At 43.8% G+C, this 24,743-nt stretch overlaps 1 protein-coding gene across 3 annotated transcripts in view; it reads right to left on the bottom strand.

Moving 5' to 3' along the window:
* The window catches only part of arid4b (AT-rich interaction domain 4B), an 83,263-nt gene extending 60,583 nt beyond the window's left edge, over positions 1–22,680 (bottom strand). For all 3 annotated transcript variants that reach the window (XM_080782612.1, XM_080782613.1, XM_080782614.1), the window contains exons 1-2: positions 22,449–22,680; positions 19,254–19,296 (exon numbers count right to left, since the gene is read on the bottom strand). In XM_080782612.1, the coding sequence (XP_080638738.1) occupies positions 19,254–19,259 (6 nt within the window). In that variant the 5' untranslated portion in view covers positions 19,260–19,296; positions 22,449–22,680. The remainder of the gene's footprint in view (positions 1–19,253; positions 19,297–22,448) is intronic.
* Between the last annotated feature and the right edge of the window lie 2,063 nt (positions 22,681–24,743).

The following is a 24,743-nucleotide window of genomic DNA, read 5'->3' as shown; positions in this document are numbered from 1 at the left end:
GTGTGTGTGTGTGTGTGTGTGTGTGTGTGTGTGTGTGTGTGTGTGTGTGTGTGTGTGTGCAGCACTGTTCACGACCAGCCAGCAGGGACGTGCACAACACATAGAAGACATGATCAAAGGGGGCTTCAGCCACTGCCCCTTTTACCCGTCTGTACAACAAATGCCCTCTCCAGACCACAAATGCAGCATTTAGTTACTACAGTGCATGGTGAAAGAAATGCAAATGCCCCTCCTCTCCTCTCCTCTCCTTTCCATGCCATGCCGGAAGGCAACCTTCAAGGAGAATTGCTTTTTTTCGTCTCCTGAAGTCTCCTGAACTTGAACACAGTATTTTTTTTTGCGTTGAACACATTTGTTTAGAAATCCATGTCATATACTGTACTATACGCCGCATCTCTATAGCTAAAGAGTGCTGGGTTGCGACCCGAAAATAGCTGATCTACAAGCTCTCAACGCGTCGCAGCGCGACGTGTTGTGAGCTTGTAGATCTGCTATTGTTGCTAAAACGAATGTCCAAAAGTGCCCTCTTACGGGATTTTAGCCCCTGCCTCTCTAACACTCTCTGCATGTGCCTGTGCAGCACTGTTCACGACCAGCCAGTAGTCAGGAGGACAGAACCAGACCCACACCATGCTTCACACAGAGACCAGACCAGTAGTCAGGAGGACAGACCAGACCCACACCATGCTGAACACAGAGACCAGACCAGGAGTCAGGAGGACAGAACCAGACCCACACCATGCTTCACACAGAGACCAGACCAGGTCCAGACCCACACCATGCTTCACACAGAGACCAGACCAGGTCCAGACCCACACCATGCTTCACACAGAGACCAGACCAGGAGTCAGGAGGACAGACCAGACCCACACCATCCTTCACACAGAGACCAGACCAGGAGTCAGGAGGACAGACCAGACCCACACCATCCTTCACACAGAGACCAGACCAGGAGTCAGGAGGACAGACCAGACCCACACCATGCTGAACACAGAGACCAGGCCAGGTCCAGACCCACACCATGCTGAACACAGAGACCAGGCCAGGTCCAGACCCACACCATGCTGAACACAGAGACCAGGCCAGGTCCAGACCCACACCATGTTCCACACAGAGACCAGGCCAGGTCCAGACCCACACCATGCTGAACACAGAGACCAGGCCAGGTCCAGACCCACACCATGCTGAACACAGAGACCAGACCAGGTCCAGACCCACACCATGCTGAACACAGAGACCAGGCCAGGTCCAGACCCACACCATGCTGAACACAGAGACCAGGCCAGGTCCAGACCCACACCATGCTGAACACAGAGACCAGGCCAGGTCCAGACCCACACCATGCTGAACACAGAGACCAGGCCAGGTCCAGACCCACACCATGCTGAACACAGAGACCAGGCCAGGTCCAGACCCACACCATGCTGAACACAGAGACCAGGCCAGGTCCAGACCCACACCATGCTGAACACAGAGACCAGGCCAGGTCCAGACCCACACCATGCTGAACACAGAGACCAGGCCAGGTCCAGACCCACACCATGCTGAACACAGAGGCCAGGTCCAGACCCACACCATGCTGAACACAGAGACCAGGCCAGGTCCAGACCCACACCATGCTGAACACAGAGACCAGGCCAGGTCCAGACCCACACCATGCTGAACACAGAGACCAGGCCAGGTCCAGACCCACACCATGCTGAACACAGAGACCAGGCCAGGTCCAGACCCACACCATGCTGAACACAGAGACCAGGCCAGGTCCAGACCCACACCATGCTGAACACAGAGACCAGGCCAGGTCCAGACCCACACCATGCTGAACACAGAGACCAGGCAAGGTCCAGACCCACACCATGCTGAACACAGAGACCAGGCCAGGTCCAGACCCACACCATGCTGAACACAGAGACCAGGCCAGGTCCAGACCCACACCATGCTGAACACAGAGACCAGGCCAGGTCCAGACCCACACCATGCTGAACACAGAGACCAGGCCAGGTCCAGACCCACACCATGCTGAACACAGAGACCAGGCCAGGTCCAGACCCACACCATGCTGAACACAGAGACCAGGCCAGGTCCAGACCCACACCATGCTGAACACAGAGACCAGGCCAGGTCCAGACCCACACCATGCTGAACACAGAGACCAGGCCAGGTCCAGACCCACACCATGCTGAACACAGAGACCAGGCCAGGTCCAGACCCACACCATGCTGAACACAGAGACCAGGCCAGGTCCAGACCCACACCATGCTGAACACAGAGACCAGGCCAGGTCCAGACCCACACCATGCTGAACACAGAGACCAGACCACCGACCGACACATAAACCCACACAGAGCTGAGTGATTCATCTGGTGAAGAAAAAAAAGGAAAAAAACGCAGCATACCACCATCTGCTCTGGGTGTGGGAGAATTCGCCTCGGAGGGGCAAAGAGAGAGAAAAGCAACTCGGCTATACTATACTACTACTGGCTATAATGAATACAACCGAAACGTGGAGCTAATGAAAGGCACAAGGCAGAGTCTTGTATCATCATTGGATGTGTATGGAGACTGTTCCGGCCTCAAGGACACAAAGGGGCAGAGGTCCGGAGGATACGGACGTGCCGTTTCCAGCGTGTAGTAGGAGGAGGAGATAACCATCTTCTTAACTATACCTGAACCCTCTATAGCAGTGTTGTTTTCTTCGACTAAAACTATATGACCTTTTTCCACTGACGAAAATAATGTAACTCTCAAGAGTTACATTATTTTTAAACATCTGCATTACATCTGAATTGTTATTTTGATCGTTTGCCAACAGCATGGAATTGTGGACAAAATCTTATCCAACGATAACAAAAGTTTTGTGTCTGAGCCATGAGGCTAAATCTCTGTGGCTCAAATGCCGAATTAATAATGGACCTTCATATGAAAAAGTTTGAAAACCACACATATACAGTAGACTCCTACGCCCAAAAAGTACCACTTAGTTGAGCCTCAGTGTCCCTATCCTGAGGGCACATATACAAGCTCACAACATGCTGCGTTATGGCACGTTGTGAGCTGGTACGGCTATGTTTGTCGAAGACTCCAAGACAGGTATAGGGCTGTCAGTTACACACACACACACCGTTACACACAGACTGCCCTTTTAACGTCTGTAAAACAACTGCCCTCTCCTCCAGACCACGAATGAAGCATTTACTACCTGGTGAAAGAAATGCCAAATTGAATTTTGAGGTCAGGCCTTGACTCTCATGGATGTAATGTGTGAGCCTGGACGGAGCGGGATTGATCATGAACTAGATCAATACGGGGGACTTCCTTCCACCAGGGCAGTTATAGGACGCTCAGAGCTCACCGCTTACCGCTTCAGAACAGACTTTTAACAGTGGGGGGAAAAGTACTTCTTTTCAGTAGTTCTTTTACTTTACATAAAAGTATCAATACTGCCAATGTAGAAATACTCTGTTACAAAGTAAAAGTCTGGAATTCGAATTGTACTTAAGTATACAGTACTTAAGTAAATGTACTTGGTTACATTCCACTGGATATTAACTTGCACCACAATCACAGGTTCCGAGCGGCCTTTACCCTGCAGGCGTCATTCAACAAGGCAGTACGTGTCATGTTTGCAAACGTTTGTGGAAAGAAATAATCTATTGTTACTTTGACATTGGTGTCACTGTCTGTCAGTAATCTCATCATGAGAAATTGAGTATCAAAAAAATTATCTCTGATCAAGAAAACTGACACTGTCCATTTGGTTTCATCTCAAGTCAGTTACATTATTGTTAAACATCGGCATTATACTTAATTTACAAGAAGGTACTTAACTCTACAATTAGAGAATGTAGAAGAATGTAGAAGAATTGAAACCAGGTGTCACTGTCAGTAATCTCATCATGAGAAATTGAGTATCAAATAAATAATGTATTTGATACTCAATTTCTCATGATGAGATTACTGATTTCTCTGATCAAGAAAACTGGCATCAGCGCTGTGATATGAGCAAGCTTTGCAAAAGAAAGACAACAAAGGCACCCAGATTGTTTGTTTTGGCCAAATTACTTAAATAATGTGAAGTATAACCTTCAATATAGCCTTGTTCGCTTATTTGATTTAAATTAAATGAACAACGCCAAGTTCAATATTGTATACTATGACTTGAATTTAGCCTCGTTTGCTTATTTAATTTACATGGGAATGTTAACATGTATTACATTTGGGCCGCTAGTCTATTCCCAAGTCAAATAAACAACTGTCATCACTGAATGGTATCAGTGGCTTTTTAATAGAGTGAGTGTTTTTAGTTTCTTTTTAAGGATAGGCAGAATACTGTTCTTGAATAGAAGACTTACTTTCTGTACCGACGCCAATGAGTATTATTACGAGTCATGTTCTGTTGTAAGTAGGATAGGCATTTATAAGCTTTAAGCTTCAGCCTATTCCTTTTGATCATCTTAGGTCGCATTCTCACCTAATACTTCGGTAGACTCGAATGCGTATGGGAGGAGAAATGGGATTCTTGCATATTTAATTGGCTACGGTTTGCCTTCACACTGTCATGATCCGCAGCAATTGGAAACGCAGCAGGGGGGACCTTTATCAATGTGTTACATTCATAAACTAGCCTACACAGTGAAATGATAAATCTATGGTGATAATTATACTCATAACGTGCATTATGTGTCGTGCCGACGGTCTGGGACTGCCCCCCCCCTCTCTCGCTCTCTCACTATAAGCACGCAGCCACGCACGCACTGTTCTTTTGGGCATGGAGGCACAGCGCTGAGCGCACTGATATAACAGACAGCAGCGCAAAATGTTTACAAGTTTATCGAGATGAAAGTTCCTACTCCCCACTAGTCCCCACGCAGTGACAGCACTCCATGTTTACGGCACGCACAGACAGACAGAATATTCTGTAGGCTATAATACTATTACACTGCACTGCAGTGTTTGTGTTTTCTTAAGCAATTGATTAATGTACTCGTCCTCATTTCGATCAGGGCTTCAGTCTCCACTCTCCTCATTCGACCACGTCTATCCACGGTAACGGGACATCTTTGCGCTGCGTAAAATATGCCTTCTCCGTCTCCAACTGTGTTCAGCTCCTCACCCGCCTGACGTATGTTTGCTTCATTTCCTGTATTTGCTGCGGATTGCATTCACACCTGCACCGAATCGTAGTCAAGCGCGATTGGAAGCGAAGCGAAACCCCCGTTTTTGCTCGGAGTAAAATGCGGTTCTTTGTTGCGCATTAGGATTCGAAAGAGCCTTCACACCTGCCAAACGAAGCGCACTTTCTGAAAATGCGCAGCAGGATTCGTTTTAATCGCAGCAAAGCTCTCTGGTGAGAATGCGACCTTAGTAATCAAAGGACAAGATTCTTGGGCAGAATCTCCTCCTTTATTAACAAAAGGGCCCTCAGGACCTTAGCTGGAGCCCTCATACTGCCCATTTTTGACTATTCTTGTACGTCCTGGTTCTCTAACACCTCAATGGCACAGAAAACCAAACTTAAAACTTCCCAAAACAAACTAATCCGACTTCTTCTTCTTCGCCTAGGGCCCATGACCCACCTATATGCGGAGCATTTTGACAGCATAGGCTGGCTCAGGGTTGATTTTACAAAAATAAATTTACAAAAAGAAATACATGATTTTCCTTTGCAAAAGTACCGACAATAACAGATCTACACCTCACTTGTAACAAATGCGTTGGGAGCTTGTAGCTTGTAGCTGCTATTTTCTGTATTTCTGTGCGGCTCCATTATTGTGCAACAAACGGCTTAGGAGATTCATTAGACTAATTGATTAGCAATAATCTATAAATCTACTTGAATTCTTTCACCTCGACTCGTTTACCGGTTGTGTATTAAAGACATTTAATTGAATTTTAAATAGGAATCGATAAAACAATTAGTAAGAACATAAGTAGTAGTTGCGGCGCTCTGAACAACAAAGCAGTGTATTTACGGTACTGGCAAAAGCTGGTGTAATTAATTAAAAAAAGTTGTATTTATTTATTATTATTAAAAAAATTCCATGTATAAATGGACCCTCGCTGGTCACATTTTGCTACATGTACACTCTCAGACGTAAGCCCTTTTGGTGTTTTAACTAAGCATTATGTTATACTTTAGCTATTGAAAAATAGCAGATCTACAAGCTCATAGCGCACCACAGAGTGGCGTGCTACGAGCTTGTAGGTCTGCCATTTTCTTTTAATCGTAAAAATGCGGCACAAATCGTTGAATATTATTATAATTCTTTCAGAGCGAACGTTTTTAACTCAAATCAAATAAACACTGAGCATTTTACTGTAGGGTTGTCTAAATAATATGAGCGCTCTCTCACGGTGGGGGTTGCCTCCTGTGCTCAGCTCAGTAGCTGTGCTCAGCCCTGCATGCCATATTACGTCAACCTTGGCTGGCTGGCAGTCATGATGATAATATCTGTCGAGAGGGAGGGAACACCCTTCTTCCTGTACTGTACAGGAGGACTGACTGACGCAGCATAAACAAGCCTGTCGAAAAGTAAGTGCAACTCTTCCTTACAGTACTTATAGTTTCATTGGGCGTACATTATGCCCGATGACGGAAACAATGCGTTTGATGTCATCTTTTCACAACATCAACATTTCCTGGAGGAAATGTTGATGCCACACTTGAGCTCCTCATATCAGATCAGAACAATGGATTCAGGATTTATTTTCTCCTTAAAGGCCTTATTCATACTCTGTGGTGGTAAGTGCTTCACTGCTTACGTTAAATTTTTACTAACCACCGTTTCGGGGTCACCGTATCACCTAAAACTAGGAGTATGAATAGGCCTCAAGTCTCTCCTGCTGTCTCAGAAGTCAGAACCGTTCGGGGTTATACAGCCTATAGCTTCAAGTTTTCTTTCAGGACATTCATTGTGCGTGCGTCACCATTAAGGGTTCTGTGTGAATGTGTGGGGTCGCCTTTTACTCTAAGGCCACAAGTTTGATCAGAAAAAGTCCTTGTCCCAGAGTAATCTAGGAGAGTGGTGACACGCTTTGATCTCGCCGCAAAGCGGGTGTCTATGGGCGATAGTTCCAAACATTGCTCCTATGACTGGAACTATTCCATTGAGATAGAATGAGCACTTCTGCATTCCATTGTTACAATGAGAGCCAACGGGAGTGTCATTACTCTCTTACTAGATTACTCTGCCCTGTCCAAGCATCATTGAGAAACACTTAAGGTGGTTGCACACTGGACGCGTTTTTCGGAAAACCGACGGAAAAAACGCATCTAAAAAGTCGAAAACCGCAGCAGTGTGCACTCAGGGACCTTTACTGTCTCCTGGAGCTCCATAGTGTTGTGCTGCCTGATTCCTCTGGTACAAGAAGACACTTCCCAGAGAGTTACCGTAAGTCCTAGTTACAACACACACACACTGGCACTGTTTGATCCAGAGTCTTCAGCCAACAGCATTGTATTTATCCTCATGATCAGCTCCCAAGCTGCTTCTGCTGGGAGTCAGCCCAACAGCACATCAGGCAGAAAAAAAATGCACAAATGCTGCCGAGTGACATCCCCCTCCAACAATTTTAACAATTCTTGTTAAAAGAAAGAATCTGATTTCTATTTTTGCTCACAGATAGATATAGGGCTCATTATAATAAGATCCGTATTTAACCCATTTAGACCTGAGGACGATTCTATACGAATGTCTTCTGAATCCTGACAGTTTTCTGAAAAACCCTAATGTTTCCACTACTATGTCAGTCGTTCTCAAACATTTTCATGTCAAGGACTCTCAAAAATATAATTTTTGTAATTGGCTGCCAGCCACCATCTGGAAATATGTTGATCCATGAGGGACTCCCCAAAAGAAAATATTTGAGTTCAAAAATGTTCACGTGAAAGAATATATATTCAAAGAATTGTGACACATTTTCAAGATTTTTTTAAAAATTGCTGATCTACAAGCTCACTATGAGTTCCCGCACAAAATGGGTTAAACAGCTGAAGGCTAGTGGTCACAGTCAGGGCAGGGCAGGGCAGGGCAGGACAGGACGAGGGGCAAGAAGCCTCTGCCTGTTCCCATGCTGTGGCAGAGAGAGGTTCTGACAGATGGGGATCCAGGGGCAGAGTGCTAGTACTCCAGTCCCTCCGCCTCATTAGTCTTTTGGCGCAGTCTGAGCCCGGGCCGGCCAAACACAGCATTTACATGACACAGCAAAGCCCAGTTCCACCGGCTGACCGTTTCTCTGGTATAGTATACTATAGGGCCAGCAGCACGAGGCTTGACTGCTTGCAGCATGTATACGTGCTACTGTACTGTAGTGTACACACACTGCAGGCCCCATCAGTGTTTTTGTCTTATTTTCCGTTTGCACCAATAAGCCTCTTTGACTTTCCCATGCAGTTAACCCATTTCGACCTGAACTCGATTCTACAAAATGTCTTCTAAATCCCGACAGTTTTCTGAAAAACCCATGTTTCTATATCAGTCATTTTCATGTCAAGGACCCCCAACAATATATGTAATTGGCCGTCGACCCCCATCTGAAAATATGTTATTCCAGGGACTCCCCCAGAAGCAAGGATTTGAGTTAAAAACATTCCCTCTTCAATAGCTAAAGCATAACATAATGCTTAAAACACAAAAAAGGGGTTCCCGCACAAAATGGATTAAGCCTGTTCTTTTATTCCTCTGAAAAGGGACCCCAGCTTCAGAGCCATAGAGAGAGAGAGAGAGAGAGAGAGAGAGAGAGAGAGAGAGAGAGAGAGAGAGAGAGAGAGAGAGAGAGAGAGAGAGAGAGAGAGAGAGAGAGAGAGGGCATGTGGGTTATCTTGACAGCTGTGGCTGCCAGACCTCCCCAAGTCAACGAGGGAGGGCTGATAAAACCTCACTACCGAGGCCAGATTTACATTCGTCATGCTCAAGCCAACACAAATAGTCAGGTTTGTTATTTCCACTGATAATGGCCCTCCATTTCCTCCTGCACTCATTACAGGCCATGAATAAAGGGAATTCCATTCCATTGTTTGATCATTTCTTTCAGCCTATATTTAATATGCCGGTGTCTGGAAAACACTGTCCCTGCAGTTTACTTTCCCCACGCTCGTGACTCTCTCTCTCTTGGCGACACACAGCAGGGTTTTTTTTTTCTCCCACTCAGATTTCAACCAATCGAGTTGACAAAAGCCTGCGGAGGTGGAAGTCCTGTGGCTCTCTGGGAGGTGTTGCGCAATGTGCCAACTTGTAATGAGCTGCAGACCTCCAGCACCCAACAAGAGCTGCACACCTCCAACACCTAAACAAGAGCTGCACACCTCCAGCACCTAAACAAGAGCTGCACACCTCCAACACCTAAACAAGAGCTGCACACCTCCAGCACCGAACAAGAGCTGCACACCTCCAGCACCTCCAACAAGAGCTGCACACCTCCAACACCTAAACAAGAGCTGCACACCTCCAGCACCTAAACAAGAGCTGCACACCTCCAACACCTAAACAAGAGCTGCACACCTCCTACCAAGAGCTGCACACCTCCAGCACCTAAACAAGAGCTGCACACCTCCAGCACCTAAACAAGAGCTACACACCTCCAGCACCTAAACAAGAGCTGCACACCTCCTACCAAGAGCTGCACACCTCCAGCACCTAAACAAGAGCTGCACACCTCCAGCACCTAAACAAGAGCTGCACACCTCCAACACCTAAACAAGAGCTGCACACCTCCAACACCTAAACAAGAGCTGCACACCTCCAGCACCTAAACAAGAGCTGCACACCTCCAACACCTCCAACAAGAGCTGCACACCTCCAGCACCTAAACAAGAGCTGCACACCTCCAGCACCTAAACAAGAGCTGCACACCTCCAGCACCTAAACAAGAGCTGCACACCTCCAACACCTAAACAAGAGCTACACACCTCCAGCACCTAAACAAGAGCTGCACACCTCCAACACCTAAACAAGAGCTACACACCTCCAGCACCTAAACAAGAGCTACACACCTCCAGCACCTAAACAAGAGCTGCACACCTCCAGCACCTAAACAAGAGCAGCTCTCACCTACAACATTGGCATGCAGAGAACAGGGCACCGCAGTATCTAATTAGGACCGCCTCTTGGGCTATTCACCTAGTGCTGCTGCTGATGTGTAAAAATGCACTCCTCCGAGGAGCACATGTGCTTGCTTGCTACGGCGCACGCAAATATGACTTTTCAAAAATACAGTTCCATGCTGTTCCAGATTGATTGAGTTCAAGCCTGAATTTGAGCGTGCCAAGACGTGATCTCGCAGTCCGACGCAGCTGGGTTGTTTTAGTGTATTTATTATGAGGAACTATGTGTGTGGGTTACATTGTTCTGCTTTGTGGGGTGACTGACCAACCATGCCATGTTGTGTGTTGTGTTGTTTTGTTTTGTCGATTTATGCGTTTGTCTTGTTTGTTTTAGCTCTGAAACTGTGATTTAGGATATGCGGTTTGTAACGGTCAAACCGCCACTTCCCTGCTAGTGTAGGATTATACAATTTATTAGTTTTGATACTAGCACACTAATCTGCATATTGTTGTGTGTACCTACTATTCTCTTGTATTATAGTGATTATATGGCATCTATATGTAGACATATTATTTTCTTTTGGTATGTCCTGTTTGGGTGTCATTCACAATTCACATATATTGTAAGTACATCACTATTTGATATAATGTATATAGCCTGAAATCTTGAATAAACAAAACTGTGGGGGAAAAAACCCCAAAATGCAGCTCCCACTGACATGGAAAGATTATTATGAGACATACCTATCTAAAGGGCTTGGGTTAAAAGAGTGCAACTGAGAAAAACTGAGAAATGATAATCCCAGGGCTTTTAAATGATGATCTCGAACAGGAGGCTTTTCTCCAACAGAGGATGAAACAAGAGGCAGAGGTCATGGCGCGCTGATCATCTCAGCGCTGAAGTACTCGAGCCAATTTAGTCGCAGCACAGGTCATACATACCAAGTACGTAAGAGTACAGTCTGTGTGTGAAGCGAAACCAACACAGCCAAAGTCGGAAGAGTGGAACCAAATGGAACCAAATGGAACTGTAAGTGACAAGTGTGGTGGATTGGTTCCATGTGTGTACACTATTCAGGGTTACATTAACACTAAGGATTTTACTGTTAACACTAAGGATTTACTGTTAATATTTTAAGTGCTTGTGCTTTCTCAGCAAACGCGATGCGTTTTGTGGACAGGGAAAACAAAAAAATGTCCGAGTCAGTAAAAGATCTCGTGGCTGAAAACATTCTGTCCTCACCGAAGAAAATATATGACACTGGCAACGGCAGCAACACAGCACAAGTTCTGCTCAATACAACGGCAGCACAGCAGAGGTTCTGCTCAGTACAACAGCAGCAACACAGCACAAGTTCTGCTCAGTAAAACAGCAGCAACACAGCACAAGTTCTGCTCAGTACAACAGCAGCAACACAGCACAAGTTCTGCTCAATACAACAGCAGCAACACAGCACAAGTTCTGCTCAATACAACGGCAGCAACACAGCACAAGTTCTGCTCAATACAACAGCAGCAACACAGCACAAGTTCTGCTCACTACAACAGCAGCAACACAGCACAAGTTCTGCTCAGTACAACAGCAGCACAACACAGCACAAGTTCTGCTCAATACAACAGCAGCACAGCACAGGTTCTGCTCAATACAACGGCAGCAACACAGCACAAGTTCTGCTCAATACAACGGCAACAACACAGCACAAGTTCTGCTCAATACAACGGCAGCAACGCAGCACAAGTTCTGCTCAATACAACAGCAACAACACAGCACAAGTTCTGCTCAATACAACGGCAGCAACACAGCACAAGTTCTGCTCAATACAACAACAGCAGCAACACAGCACAAGTTCTGCTCAATACAACAACAGCAACACAGCACAAGTTCTGCTCAATACAACAGCAGCAACACAGCACAAGTTCTGCTCAATACAACAGCAACAACACAGCACAAGTTCTGCTCAGTACAACAACAGCAGCAACACAGCACAAGTTCTGCTCAGTACAACAGCAGCAACACAGCACAAGTTCTGCTCAGTACAACAACAGCAGCAACACAGCACAAGTTCTTCTCAGTACAACAGCAGCAACACAGCACAGGTTCTGCTCAATACAACAGCAGCAACACAGCACAAGTTCTGCTCAATACAACAGCAGCAACACAGCACAAGTTCTGCTCAATACAACAGCAGCAACGCAGCACAAGTTCTGCTCAATACAACAGCAGCAACACAGCACAAGTTCTGCTCAGTACAACAGCAGCAACGCAGCACAAGTTCTGCTCAATACAACAGCAGCAACGCAGCACAAGTTCTGCTCAGTACAACAGCAGCAACGCAGCACAAGTTCTGCTCAATACAACAGCAACACAGCACAAGTTCTGCTCAATACAACAGCAGCAACGCAGCACAAGTTCTGCTCAATACAAACTCTGAGGTCATTAACATTTCAGCAGTCGATTCAACACAACACACCACGGCGAAACGACCCACTACTGTTCAAAAGGAACTTCCCATCCCAGAGGGCTCAAGACGAAGTATATAGTGTTACTGAAATACATCCCTGCTATCAAAAGGGAAGTGTGCCACGCATGTTTGTCTGAAGGTTTTATGACCCGGCATTACGTCTAGGGGTCAGGTAAGCCCTAAACCGTTATAGTTCAGCAGTGAGAAAGGAAGGCTCTCTAGTCCGTTGTTGGCCCAGAGCCAAAAGATGTACTTTCTGTCTTAAGGCTGCCGACTAATCACTTTACAATCTTCACTCTTGAATAGGAAAGGCACAACAAGCTTTAACCCATTAAAACCCATTCTGACCTGAGATCAGATTCTAAAAATGACAGTTTTCTATGTCAGTCATTCTTTGATTTTTCAAAAATAGCAGACCTACAAGCTCGTAGCGCGCCACTCGGTGGCACGCTATGAGCTTGTAGATCTGCTATTTTTCAATAGCTAAAGCATAACATAATGCTAACACCAAAAGGGGTTCCCTTCCCGCCCCCAAAATGGGTTAAGACCTGGGGCCGCTTCAGCAAAATGCCAATTCTAAATCAGTATAGTTCTTTCAAGAGTTTTCAAAACAGTTGAAAAGACTAAAATAGCAGATGTACAAGCTTGCAGTGCGGCGCACGTTGTGAGCTTGAATACCTGCTATTGATGAATAGCCAACACTAAAAATGACACAGATCCTTTCCCCGATTTCAATGGGTTAAAATAAATAACGCTGTAATGATTGCCGTCATTTCAACTGCATTGCTTTATTTATTGAAGTTGTTGTAGTTTGTTTATATTCCTTTATAGCCTTTCAAATAAAAGTCTGTATCCGGTGATCAGAGCTGGCAGCCTAGCTGCGACAATGCCTATTCAGGGATATCTATATTCATGTTTCAAACTTCATCTCAACCTTATAGTCTACCGTCGAGTATTGAAATGCAAAAACGTGGCTACAAAGCATATTACAATAAAAAAAGAAATGTAACAGCTGTGTGTGACGGATATAATAGGAATGTGGGTGGCATTACAGTGTTGCTACATCAGTATGAGCTACAAGAAATTCCATCTCACAAAACTAACTATAGATATTAAGCCTGAAGAACTACTTCAGGCAAAATAACAAAAGTGATTATATAATAAAACATTATTGTGGCATATAATGCCTTATAGTCTACCGTCGAGTATTGAAATGCAAAAACGTGGCTACAAAGCATATTACAATAAAAAAAGAAATGTAACAGCTGTGTGTGACGGATATAATAGGAATGTGGGTGGCATTACAGTGTTGCTACATCAGTATGAGCTACAAGAAATTCCATCTCACAAAACTAACTATAGATATTAAGCCTGAAGAACTACTTCAGGCAAAATAACAAAAGTGATTATATAATAAAACATTATTGTGGCATATAATGAATGTACTGTTATGTTTCATGGAAGAGACATTGCAGAAAAGAATTATACACTCCCCCCCCCCCAGCCCAGCTCACACGCTGCCCAATAATCCCACAGTGAATTAGCTCTTTGTCAGAGTAGAGTCACCTCAATATCAGTGACTCGTGCTTTGGCAAGGGGTTGCCTTGACAATACAGCATGGCCGGCTTTAACCCATTCTGACCTGAGATCAGATTCATACGAGGTTTCCCACTGGACACACACTGGTCTGATTAACCCATTCTGACCTGAGATCAGATTTAAAAAATGTCAGTCGTTCTTCGATTTTTCAAAAATAGCAGACCTACAAGCTCGTAGCGCGCCACTCGGTGGCGCGCTATGAGCTTGTAGATCTGCTATTTTTCAATAGCTAAAGCATAACATGATGCTAACACCAACATGGGTTCCCGTTCAGAATGGGTTAAACAAGAGAGGAAATGCAGGCCTGGGCCATGGCTCAGTGGTCCAGGCACCTTGGCTGGTAATCCGGTCTGGCAATGTGCCGCGGGTTCGACTCCCGATCCCGACGGCCTTTACTGCATGTCTTCCCCCCTCCCATCTCTCTCCCCATTTGCTGTCAGCCTACTACTGTCTGTCCCTCCATAAAAAAAACATGCACGCCACGCACTATGTGTGTATATATTTTCTCTTTTTTCGAAGTTTTTTTCTTCTTCTTTTCTTTTTAACAAACTACTTATTTAATGTAATCCTGGGCTCTACACTCCCTCTGCCAACCTGGGGAGAGCAACGGACTGGCCTCATGTTTCCTTCAATGCATGCGGAGTCCAATCCGCTTCTTTTCACCTGACAGGGGGGAGTTTCTCCCAAGCCCACCGCAGCTCAGCGCAGTTTTGTGACATTATGAAGGAATCAAAATCAGACCCGTCTGAAGTGAGTGGTGCTGTACTGTACTGTACTGTACTGTACTGTACTGTACTGTACTGTACTGTACTGTACTGTACTGTTTAAGGTAAGAACGGACAGCCCTGGGTATCCTACCCATCCTGGCGGAGATCTGCCAGGGGCCCCACAGCCCTGGGTATCCAACCCATCCTGGCGGAGATCTGCGCTCCGACGTGGGCACTTTTGAAGTTATATATTAATCAAACAACTTAAATGTAGTACTTTTGCTTAACATTTTACCTACAAAATGTCCTCACAAAACTTCTATCCTATAACACGATACCACGCAGAAGGGATCATTCTCTGCAGGCTCTAAAGTATATACATTATAGATAATGTCACTCCAAAATATGATAATTCTCCGCATATGGCTTCTGACTGATTTCCTTGACAGGTTTGCCTAGTAGTATTGTGGCTCTGGATTCTGACATGGCTTCTAATAGCCATTTTTAAATACAAAAGGATATTGACTCGGAGAGGTTTCAAATTCCTGTGCCAAATTCCCCTCCCGTTTTAATACACATCCATCTGCCATCTGCAACAACCTATAAGCCTTTACACAATCCAAGAATAACCTAACAATTGTCATTGCTAATCATCTTCCACAATTGGCATCCTAAAATTAAAACACTTGGCTTTAAATCAGTCCTAAAAGCCTCCTACCAGACATATATATAGTCTAAAGAGATAAAATGTACTGATGTGGAAGTATTCCGGGGACATTGCAGTCAAAGCACTCTGGGCACCGGCCCCGGGCACACTACTATATGCCTGCCTGGCATCATGATTAACTTGGGAAACCTGGCAGGCTGGCACAGCTGACTATATTGACTTATCCTCTCGTCTGTGGGAATACGCCTGAAAGAACCTCTTCAAAATAGATTTGAAACGTTTGAAAAACAAACTCAATATACAATCCCCATACAAATGTCGTCTAGTTCACATCGCTCAAGGCACACACACACACATTTTCTAATCGACCATATTAAACAGAATCACTACTATGTAGCAGACAGTCACCATAACTGGATACATGCCCTGAAAGGGACATTTCACCACTGGAAGAAACTGCAGTCACTCAATGTTATTAACAGTATTTGTAGTAGATAACAACAGTAGCACAATTTGAAATTTGCACCCTATCACCATGCAGAACGATTATGTAGTCTGTGTGTTTGACTATAGGGTTTGACATGATTACAGAATTCCTACAATGACCATAATGCTTTGGTGCACTGCTCCTCCTTGTGGAGAGGGGGGAGGCTGTCTTACTGAGACAACATAGTAGTCCATGAGGGAGGAAAGTGAGACAGAGCCTGTGACATCACAGGCACTTTGAAATATTAACATATCTAAAAAGTAACACATATCACGCACACAAAAAAATGGGTTTCTTGTGTCCTAAACATCATTCAAATAAGATCTGGTTGCAAAAGGGGTGAAGTTGGCCTTTAACCCATTCTGACCGGGCACCCATTTTGGTGTCAGCATCATGTTATGCTTTAGCTATTGAAAAATAGCAGATCTACAAGCTCATATCGCGCCACCGAGTGGCGCGATACGAGCTTGTAGGTCTGCTATTTTTGAAAGATTCGAAGAACGACTGACATTTTTAGAATCTGATCTCAGGTCAGAATGGGTTAATCAGACCAGTGCGTGTCCAGTGGAAACCTCGTATGAATCTGATCTCAGGTCAGAATGGGTTAACATCAAACATCATAATAGGTCTCGTCTACTGAAGGCTTAACATATTTCATCTGAGCTTGAATGGCGAGCTGGAAACAATTTTTCTCTAAACTACTACAGTCGTGGATGATTTGGAATAATTAAATGTCGGAGTTTGTAGAATTACTAAAGGATTTCCGATTTACAGACTGAAGCATGAACTTAGGACTAAATTGATTAATTATCCAACCCATTAGTGTGTGTTAACCCATTCTGACCTGAGATCAGATTCTTACGAGGTTTCCACTGGACACACACTGGTCTGATTAACTCATTCTGACCTGAGATCAGATTCTAAAAATGTTCAGTCGTTCTTCGATTTTTCAAAAATAGCAGACCTACAAGCTCGTATCGCGCCACTCGGTGGCGCGATATGAGCTTGTAGATCTGCTATTTTTCAATAGCTAAAGCATAACATGATGCCAACACCAAAATGAGTTCCCGTTCAGAATGGGTTAATAGACCAGTGCACTGACTGACTGACTGCATTACCATAATATAAGTAAACTCAGTTACGGAGGAAAGGACAAGAGCAGGCGCAAGACGACTGGATAAACTGACGGAAGAACAACATCATTCCAACAACACCCAAATGCTCTCAGACTGAGGCATTATGGCAAGACATTCCAATCCATTGCTTGACCACAAAAGGCTCATACTACTAAGCTAAGCAGCCCCGACAGTTCACAAACAGTTCAAAACTATTTGTGTTGGCAAATTTTGACCACTTAAGCAATTCAACTATGCACACCTCTTAGGTTGCCTTGTAAGCTACTTGGAAAACAAAATACGGTCACGATCTTGTGACAACATATTTATGCACCCAGCCAATAATCATCCAGACACACATGGGCTAAACTACAGGAGAATAATGTGTACAGTAGTACTTAGAATGGCTCTAAAATAGAGAAATCACAGCCTTCAATTAAGTATGCAATCTCAGCAACGCTTGAGATTATAATTAAGGTTAAAGCCAGGTGTTAGGATGAGTAAACCAATTTGCGATCAAACTCAAAAACATACAGCTATAACAAAATAAAATGAAACAATATGGCAAATGGTGCTGCGCTGGTTAATTGTTTTACACACTGATCTGGCAGATGATTATTCAAATACAGTAAATCAAGCCTTGTGTTTCATATCAGTGTTTCTGTATGGTCTACGCTAATTAATTGGCTTTCTACTATTCTGTCAGATTCATTATTTTGATAAATAATGATGGGACACTTTGCTACATTGTCTGTTAGCTACTCATTTGATTTGCTCCAAGTGTGGCATCATTATGGCACCACTCACTGTCCAAAGCGCTTTACATTCACCCATTCACACCAACGGCAGAGGTAACCACCGAGGCAAGGCACCAACCTGAACCTACTCATCGGGAGCGGTCCGAGGTTTGGTGTCTTGCTCAAGGACACTTGGGGCTCCATTTCCGTCCCCGCTAAACCCCTTATCCCTAAACTTCTTTGTCTTTTTTACTATTTTGCAAAACATTTTTGAATAGTTAAAATGGCCAGTCTACAAGTTCACAACTTGTCAATGTAGATTGGTTAGTTGAACATTAAAAAAATGTTTTTCAAAATAGTAAAAAAGTTTCGGGATAAGGGGTTTAGTGGTGACGAAAATGGAGCCCTTACACTACAGTATAAGCCAGCGGGAGCCAGCGACTAAACCGGGAGCCTTCAGGTTCCCAAGCGGTTGCTCTACAGCTCCTGATGCACTGCCACCCACCGGAGGCATAATTACGACAAAAATGAATCATTGCAGATCAATCCACAATATATTGTTATATCCCCATATGTCGCTGCAGTGGTCTGATTGATCATGGAATGTATTGTACAGTGCATCAATCAATACAAGGAACAATATAACAACATACTGTATACCCTATATTGAAAACACATTTTCATTCTCATCTCAGACTCTCCTCTGCTACATATTGGATAGTGTGACAGATAGATAGATAGAGTTTATATTAAAGTGTCCTACATCATAAGATGCCCAGCCCGCACGGGCTTACAAGACACTCACAGAATTGTACACATATACATATACACAAATAGACAGTTACTCATGGATACATCGTTCTCCAACGTAACTGCCATGCCTTCTCTATGAATTTTCTAAAAACAAAAACTTCATTAGCCTACTGAACAAACAATTTAACATAAAACACTGTGACTGAAGATCTTATGTCAAAAAGTAAATAAAACCAGAAATACAACAAGCTCCACTCATCATGTCATACCAATTAATACAAATTGGATTTTAAATGATTCTGCAGGGTATCACTCTGTATACTGTATGGCTGCCATGGAAACAGCAGCACAGGCAGCCAAGTTCAAAGCCGACAAGCAAAATGAGTAGTGCAATTTTGCTTCATTAAAGATGAAACAAACTAATAACTTGCATTGCAACTTATTTCCCAAACAAATACCAGCCATTAAATGGTGTTGCAATCAAAACAGTGAAGACTTTTATGTAAATAAAACATCCTTCTATTTTCCAATCTAATGGTGCACTGCACATTGAAGGCAGACTTGAGGTGTGCAAACATCAGTAATTTTTTGCAAAACATCATGCAGCACAGTAATGTTTTATTGGCAGTGGCCTGCACCTTGTGTTACAGCATGGAGAGATTTGTATTTAATATCTGAACGTACCTTCATCTCTCAATGAGTCCTCTTGGTGCCCAGCGTAACAAATCTGAAAATAGAGATTCAGCCAAACGTTAGAAGAGAAAAGATGCTTAAAAGTTCTCAAAGTGGAGTCCAGGGACCCTCATACAGGGTTCCTTGAAGGGGTTCTAAATGGACCCTCGCGGGTCTGTAACACTATAAGAGTATACAAATGGAACCAATATGGACCCTCTTCGGTCGATTTGATCCCATTTGCATATATACTCTCTGAGTTATGTTGGTCATTGAAATTAAAAAAATTTGGAAAACCACATGTGATCATTTGGTGTTTCTGCACACACTTGGGAGTCAGAGGAGCTACTGTTATGATGACATCACTTCTACAACAGTGCTCAGTGCATGCCATGGAAAACACGAGCAGTGAGTAGTGAGCAGTTGACCTGCAGCTGCCTGCTGGGCTGGCTGCTACACACTGTTAACAACTCATCAACCCAAATAAACTAACACATTATACCGGTTGCATAACATTCCATTTGATGCATTTAAGCACACAATGGGGTGTAATATACATTGGTTAACCCATTCCAGGCAACTATAAGCATTATGTTATGCTTTAGCTATTGAAAAATAGCAGATCTACATGCTCATGACTGACACTTTTTCAGAAAACTGTCAGGATGTAGAAGAAGACATTTTTAGAATCTGATCTCAGGTCAAAATGGGTTAACTTGAACAGGTTGATATATATATATATACACACACACACACACACACACACACACAATACCTCATACATGGACCTGTACTATACACATGTAATACGCTCATTCAAATATCCATGTTGCACAGCACAGCATGAACCTGATCATTGGTTTAAAGCTGTTTATGTAATGCCCTGTGTACTAGTCAGGGGGGGGGGGTCAGCCTGGGGCGAGTAAAGAGAAAAGTAACTCATCAGTATCCAACTAACCAGTAACCAACTATAACCACCCATTTGTAATAAATAAATGCACTGACATTGTCACAGAAAAAAGGGCTGCCTGACCTGAATCCCATTCGAGTTAAGGTGACAGATGAGAAAAGTATAGCTCACAGAATCGTGCACTGCCAGTGTAGGAGGCTAGAATATTTAGTGATCGTTTAACAAACGGTTTGACTAGTGTAGCCTAGCTACTACAACAACTAGGCTACCGTAACCGTAGTGTGGCTAAATACATAAATAGCAGTTGAACATGTAACAAATAGCCTGTGATTTTGAGAAATGCAAACAAATGTAGACTCTCGGAGAGTCGGAGTTAAATGTTGAACACTGGGGGCATTTTTTACTGTGTCCAGCACTGTCTGCACTGCACTGAATGTACGCTATACAGCGGAGGATGACGCCATTTCTGGGGCTGCTGACAGTCTGCCTACAACAAGAAGCACTACTTCAGTGGATCACAACACAACGCAACATTGTTGTGGCAAACGAACGTCGAGCACCAAACAAATTATCGCACACATTCACCTGCCCTCGTCCTGCTTATCATTTTGTCTCCCGGTCCGGGAGATGATTATGTTATTACTATTATTATTTTAGGAAAACTGGTCGAGGAGGGGAGCGCTGACTTCCCCCTCATCGCACTGTTCTGTTCTCCGCAGAGCAGAGTAGAGAGAGAGACTCCCAACAGCAAAAACACGAGCCCAGAACATTGATCTAAAAACACAACGCGACCATGATGTGAACGCGAGTTGAAAAAGTAACCGTGCACTTTCGAATGGAAGTCGCCTTTCTTTCTCTTGCATGAGACGACTGTTTGTTTATCTGACGGGGCTCGGTCAGTGTTGTTGTTTTTTGCTGACTATATCCATTGAGAAACATCAGGGTTTCTCTGACAAAGAGAACAAATCGACGGAGCGGTTCGCAACAAGGTCACCATGATGCCAGTGGGGAGAGAGAGACCTGTAACGCGACGATATTAATGTACCCGCAAATTATACACACGAAACCCCACTGGGGGATTGGAATGGTGACAAACGGGAATTCGCGGTCAATGTTGTTTTTATGTCTATAAAGGTTGACGAATAGGGTCGCGGGGGCTACAATGTCATCCGCCCTACTAGTACAGAGACCACCAACCAACCCAAAGCTGGCTCAACAATGAACACATAATAGTCCGTGTTCTCACTATCGCCCCGTGTAGGCTATGTTAAACTGGAAACGATCCGCTATTACAACGTTATTACTGCCCGGCTGCAACTATAAAATGCCAGCCATTTGTTATTTGAAAAATAATGTTGGATTAGATAGATAGGGATCCATCCACCCGTCACGCAAGAAGACTGACTATACCGTGAATCTCTGAGAATGTCAAATATAATCATGTGTTTGGTGTATAGCAGCGCGACAGAGGACAAATATACCACATCATCATCATCATCATCATCATCAGCAAAGCAACACAACAGTTTTTGGACCAGACGGTTGAGTTCACTGGTACAATGTAAGTTACACACAGTAGAGTAGACTAGAGTGGACGGCAGGCGTTAAAGCGACGGGACAAAAAAAAAGCCTGTGGAAATAATAATGAATTCACTTTCTCAAACTATACCACCGCCGTGCACTATTTTAGATCAAATATACATCTGATCTGGTGGATCATGCGATGTGTGGTTCATCAACACAGTCTCCAAGAAGGTGTCGAGTAATATTGTGACTTTTGAATGCCTATTATGGAGCACTAGTACGCTACGACAGACAGACAGCCTTCTATTCTATTCTATTCGACGACACCTCGCAGAGAATTCCTCCGCTCAACAACACACACAACACAACACTACGCTAACCCGGACAGACGAGGAGCCATTCCATTCCACCCCTCAACGACGATCTATTCGTCTGTCTGTAACTTTAGTTACCATCTTTTCATTATATTACTGGGTGTTTTTTCTCTCCCCCCCCCCCCCCCCCGTGTTCTTGGACGCTGGATTGTAAAGGCGTTTAATAGTGACCTAGGCTACTAGTGAATACCTACCGAATTCATTCGTTCATTCATTCATCTATTCTAAAATGCATTGTGTGATTCGTTCCCTGGATGTAGTTAACGATAACTTAGCAGTAACCTAAACCTGGAGGTTTGGTATATCGGTGGGTAACAGCCATCACCAAAGCTGCTGGAATATCCGAAATAACATTTTTTGTGTCCGCCTCCGAAATATATTGAAAGCTGTTTCTCTTACCGATGCTGTCAAGTGGAGAAACACGTCCGTTCTTCGATGAAAGTGTATTAGTAATCCATAGGATCATTTAGGTGTTATAATCTGACCAGGGGTTTACAAAAAAAATAACAAAACGTCGTCCGTTCCGTTGATGTTGTGTAGTGTGTGTATGCCTGTGTGTGGATCTATCGGGTAAAGCGGTTGTTGCAGATCGTCGAGTCCGCTGCTGTGCTGCTGCTAGTTCTTTCTCTGATCTCTCCTCCTCCCCTCCCCTCTCTGGAAATTAATGACTGACGCCTCGGTTTCGTATGTCGTCCGCACGCCGGTGTCGAGCGCCCGAAAATGGCCGATCTGCAAGCCCACCTCCCGTGGATTCGGCTCGCGGCTGCGAGCTTGTAGCTCGGGTGCGTGTTGGGTCGCGCGACTCACCGTTGTACGACGGGGTGTAAATTAGGCATAACCACCAGATACACAACAAAGCCCCGCCTCGGCACTCAACGCGGCCCTCCCATTGGACACTGCGACGGGGTGAACACGTTAGCTGGAATGTGATTGGTTTATCCGAGAGAAAAATACGAAAAGACAAACGGCAGGGCGAAATCCTATTGGGCGGTAAACACCACAGAGTCAATACGACTACAATTCCTCAACCAATGTTGCCATGTCCGATTATTATAAGAGACTTTGGGGTAATCTTTCTGTAAAATCGCTTGTAAATGTTGGTAGTTTTAAAAATTGTATTTGTCTGTTTTTCTTCTTCTGCCAAAAATAGCAGTTTTGGGCTTAACCGTGCAGTCGTTTTTTTAGCGAAATCTGGCAATATGCCAAATTATGAGGACGCGAAGCCCACAACCATTGGCCAAAGGGTGGTACTGCTATAGCACTCAATTAGAAATGCAAACTTTGAACAGGCATATCTCATGAACCATTTGACCATCAGAAATAAAACTTCGATACACCGTCTCTTCATGCTGAACAACTTTTGTGACTTTTGACCTCTGACCTCTGACCTTGCCAAATAGCACTGAAACTGAGTCTTGCTTACTTCTTGAGCAAGTTTCGTGAAACATTCTACAAACAATCTATAGACCATTATCTGAAATTCCAGTTGAAGAGAAGTTTGTACGTGAACATTTGTAAAATAAATATAGCTTCAAGCAGCAATGACGAGCACTTTGAACAGGCATAACCCATGACTCATTTGGACAAAAGCGATGGAACTTGCACATGTGCCATACTCATGCGGAACACATCTGTCACTTTTGTACGTGAAGATATTTGTAAAAAGGAATGCAGCAATAAGAAAAATAATGCAATTCACACAATAAGCAGGTCTGGTTTGTGGGGTATGACGTTTGAACAGCAGCAATGGGTGACCCAAGGTGGCATTGTTGAGCAGCCTAAAAGGGCCATTCACACTGAGCACTGTAACTATAACTGCAGCCAGCCAGCTGTTGTTTAGCATCCTGCACCGCTCACCTCACACGGGTGTGATTTTTCTTATTGCCTTGGCCCCGTCTTATCGCTGCTTGCAGCTATATTTTGGTCTAGTTTCTAAGTGTACTTGTTTATGGCTAGCGGCGTAATTAATGTTGTGATTCTCAAACATTTGTGTCATAGATAGATCCACTGTCCACAAATGCAGATTGCAAATCCCCATCTGAAAATATTTCAAATATTTCACACAAGATCTGTGTTAAAATGTTTAAAAAATATTCCACCAAGCTGAGAAGCTCACAAAGCGATGCGAGGTTGGAGTTCGGCTATTTTCAAATACGGTAGCCAATGTCAGTGGTGGAAAAAGTACTCAAATGTTTTAGTTTAATAAGTAAAAGTATCAATACTGCAATCAGTGCAATGTAGAACTACGTTGGAATTTTACTTGTAACTCTTTTTTTTATTTTTTTTACTTTTGTACGTTTATTCAAGTAGCCTATATCCTACTTATGAGTAAAAGTACAAAAGTATTGGCATCAATTTGTAATTAAAGTAGGCTACCCTCATTGTGCAGAATGTCTCATTTGAAGTTTTCAAATGTATACAAATCTTTTGAAAATAGCAGATCTATACAAGCTCACAATGCATCGCAGTGAGCTTGTAGATATTGGCTATTTTTAAATGGTTGAAATGTATATAGAGCTGAAGTGGTTAATGTATGTTTTGTAATAATAATCAAAATCTACAAAGTTTAACTATAGTAACTAATAACTATAAAGGTTTTCAAAAGGTGGCCTATAGTGGTAACATAGATTATATTATCTATAGAGCAGTAATAATAGGTTGGAATGCACTACCAAAGTGTATAACCAATATAAT

This window comes from Protomyctophum bolini (genome assembly GCF_963924005.1).
Source record: "Protomyctophum bolini genome assembly, chromosome: 14".
Taxonomy (NCBI): domain Eukaryota; kingdom Metazoa; phylum Chordata; class Actinopteri; order Myctophiformes; family Myctophidae; genus Protomyctophum; species Protomyctophum bolini.
Note: the sequence above shows the minus strand (reverse complement) of the source record. Positions and strands in the feature narration are given on the sequence as shown.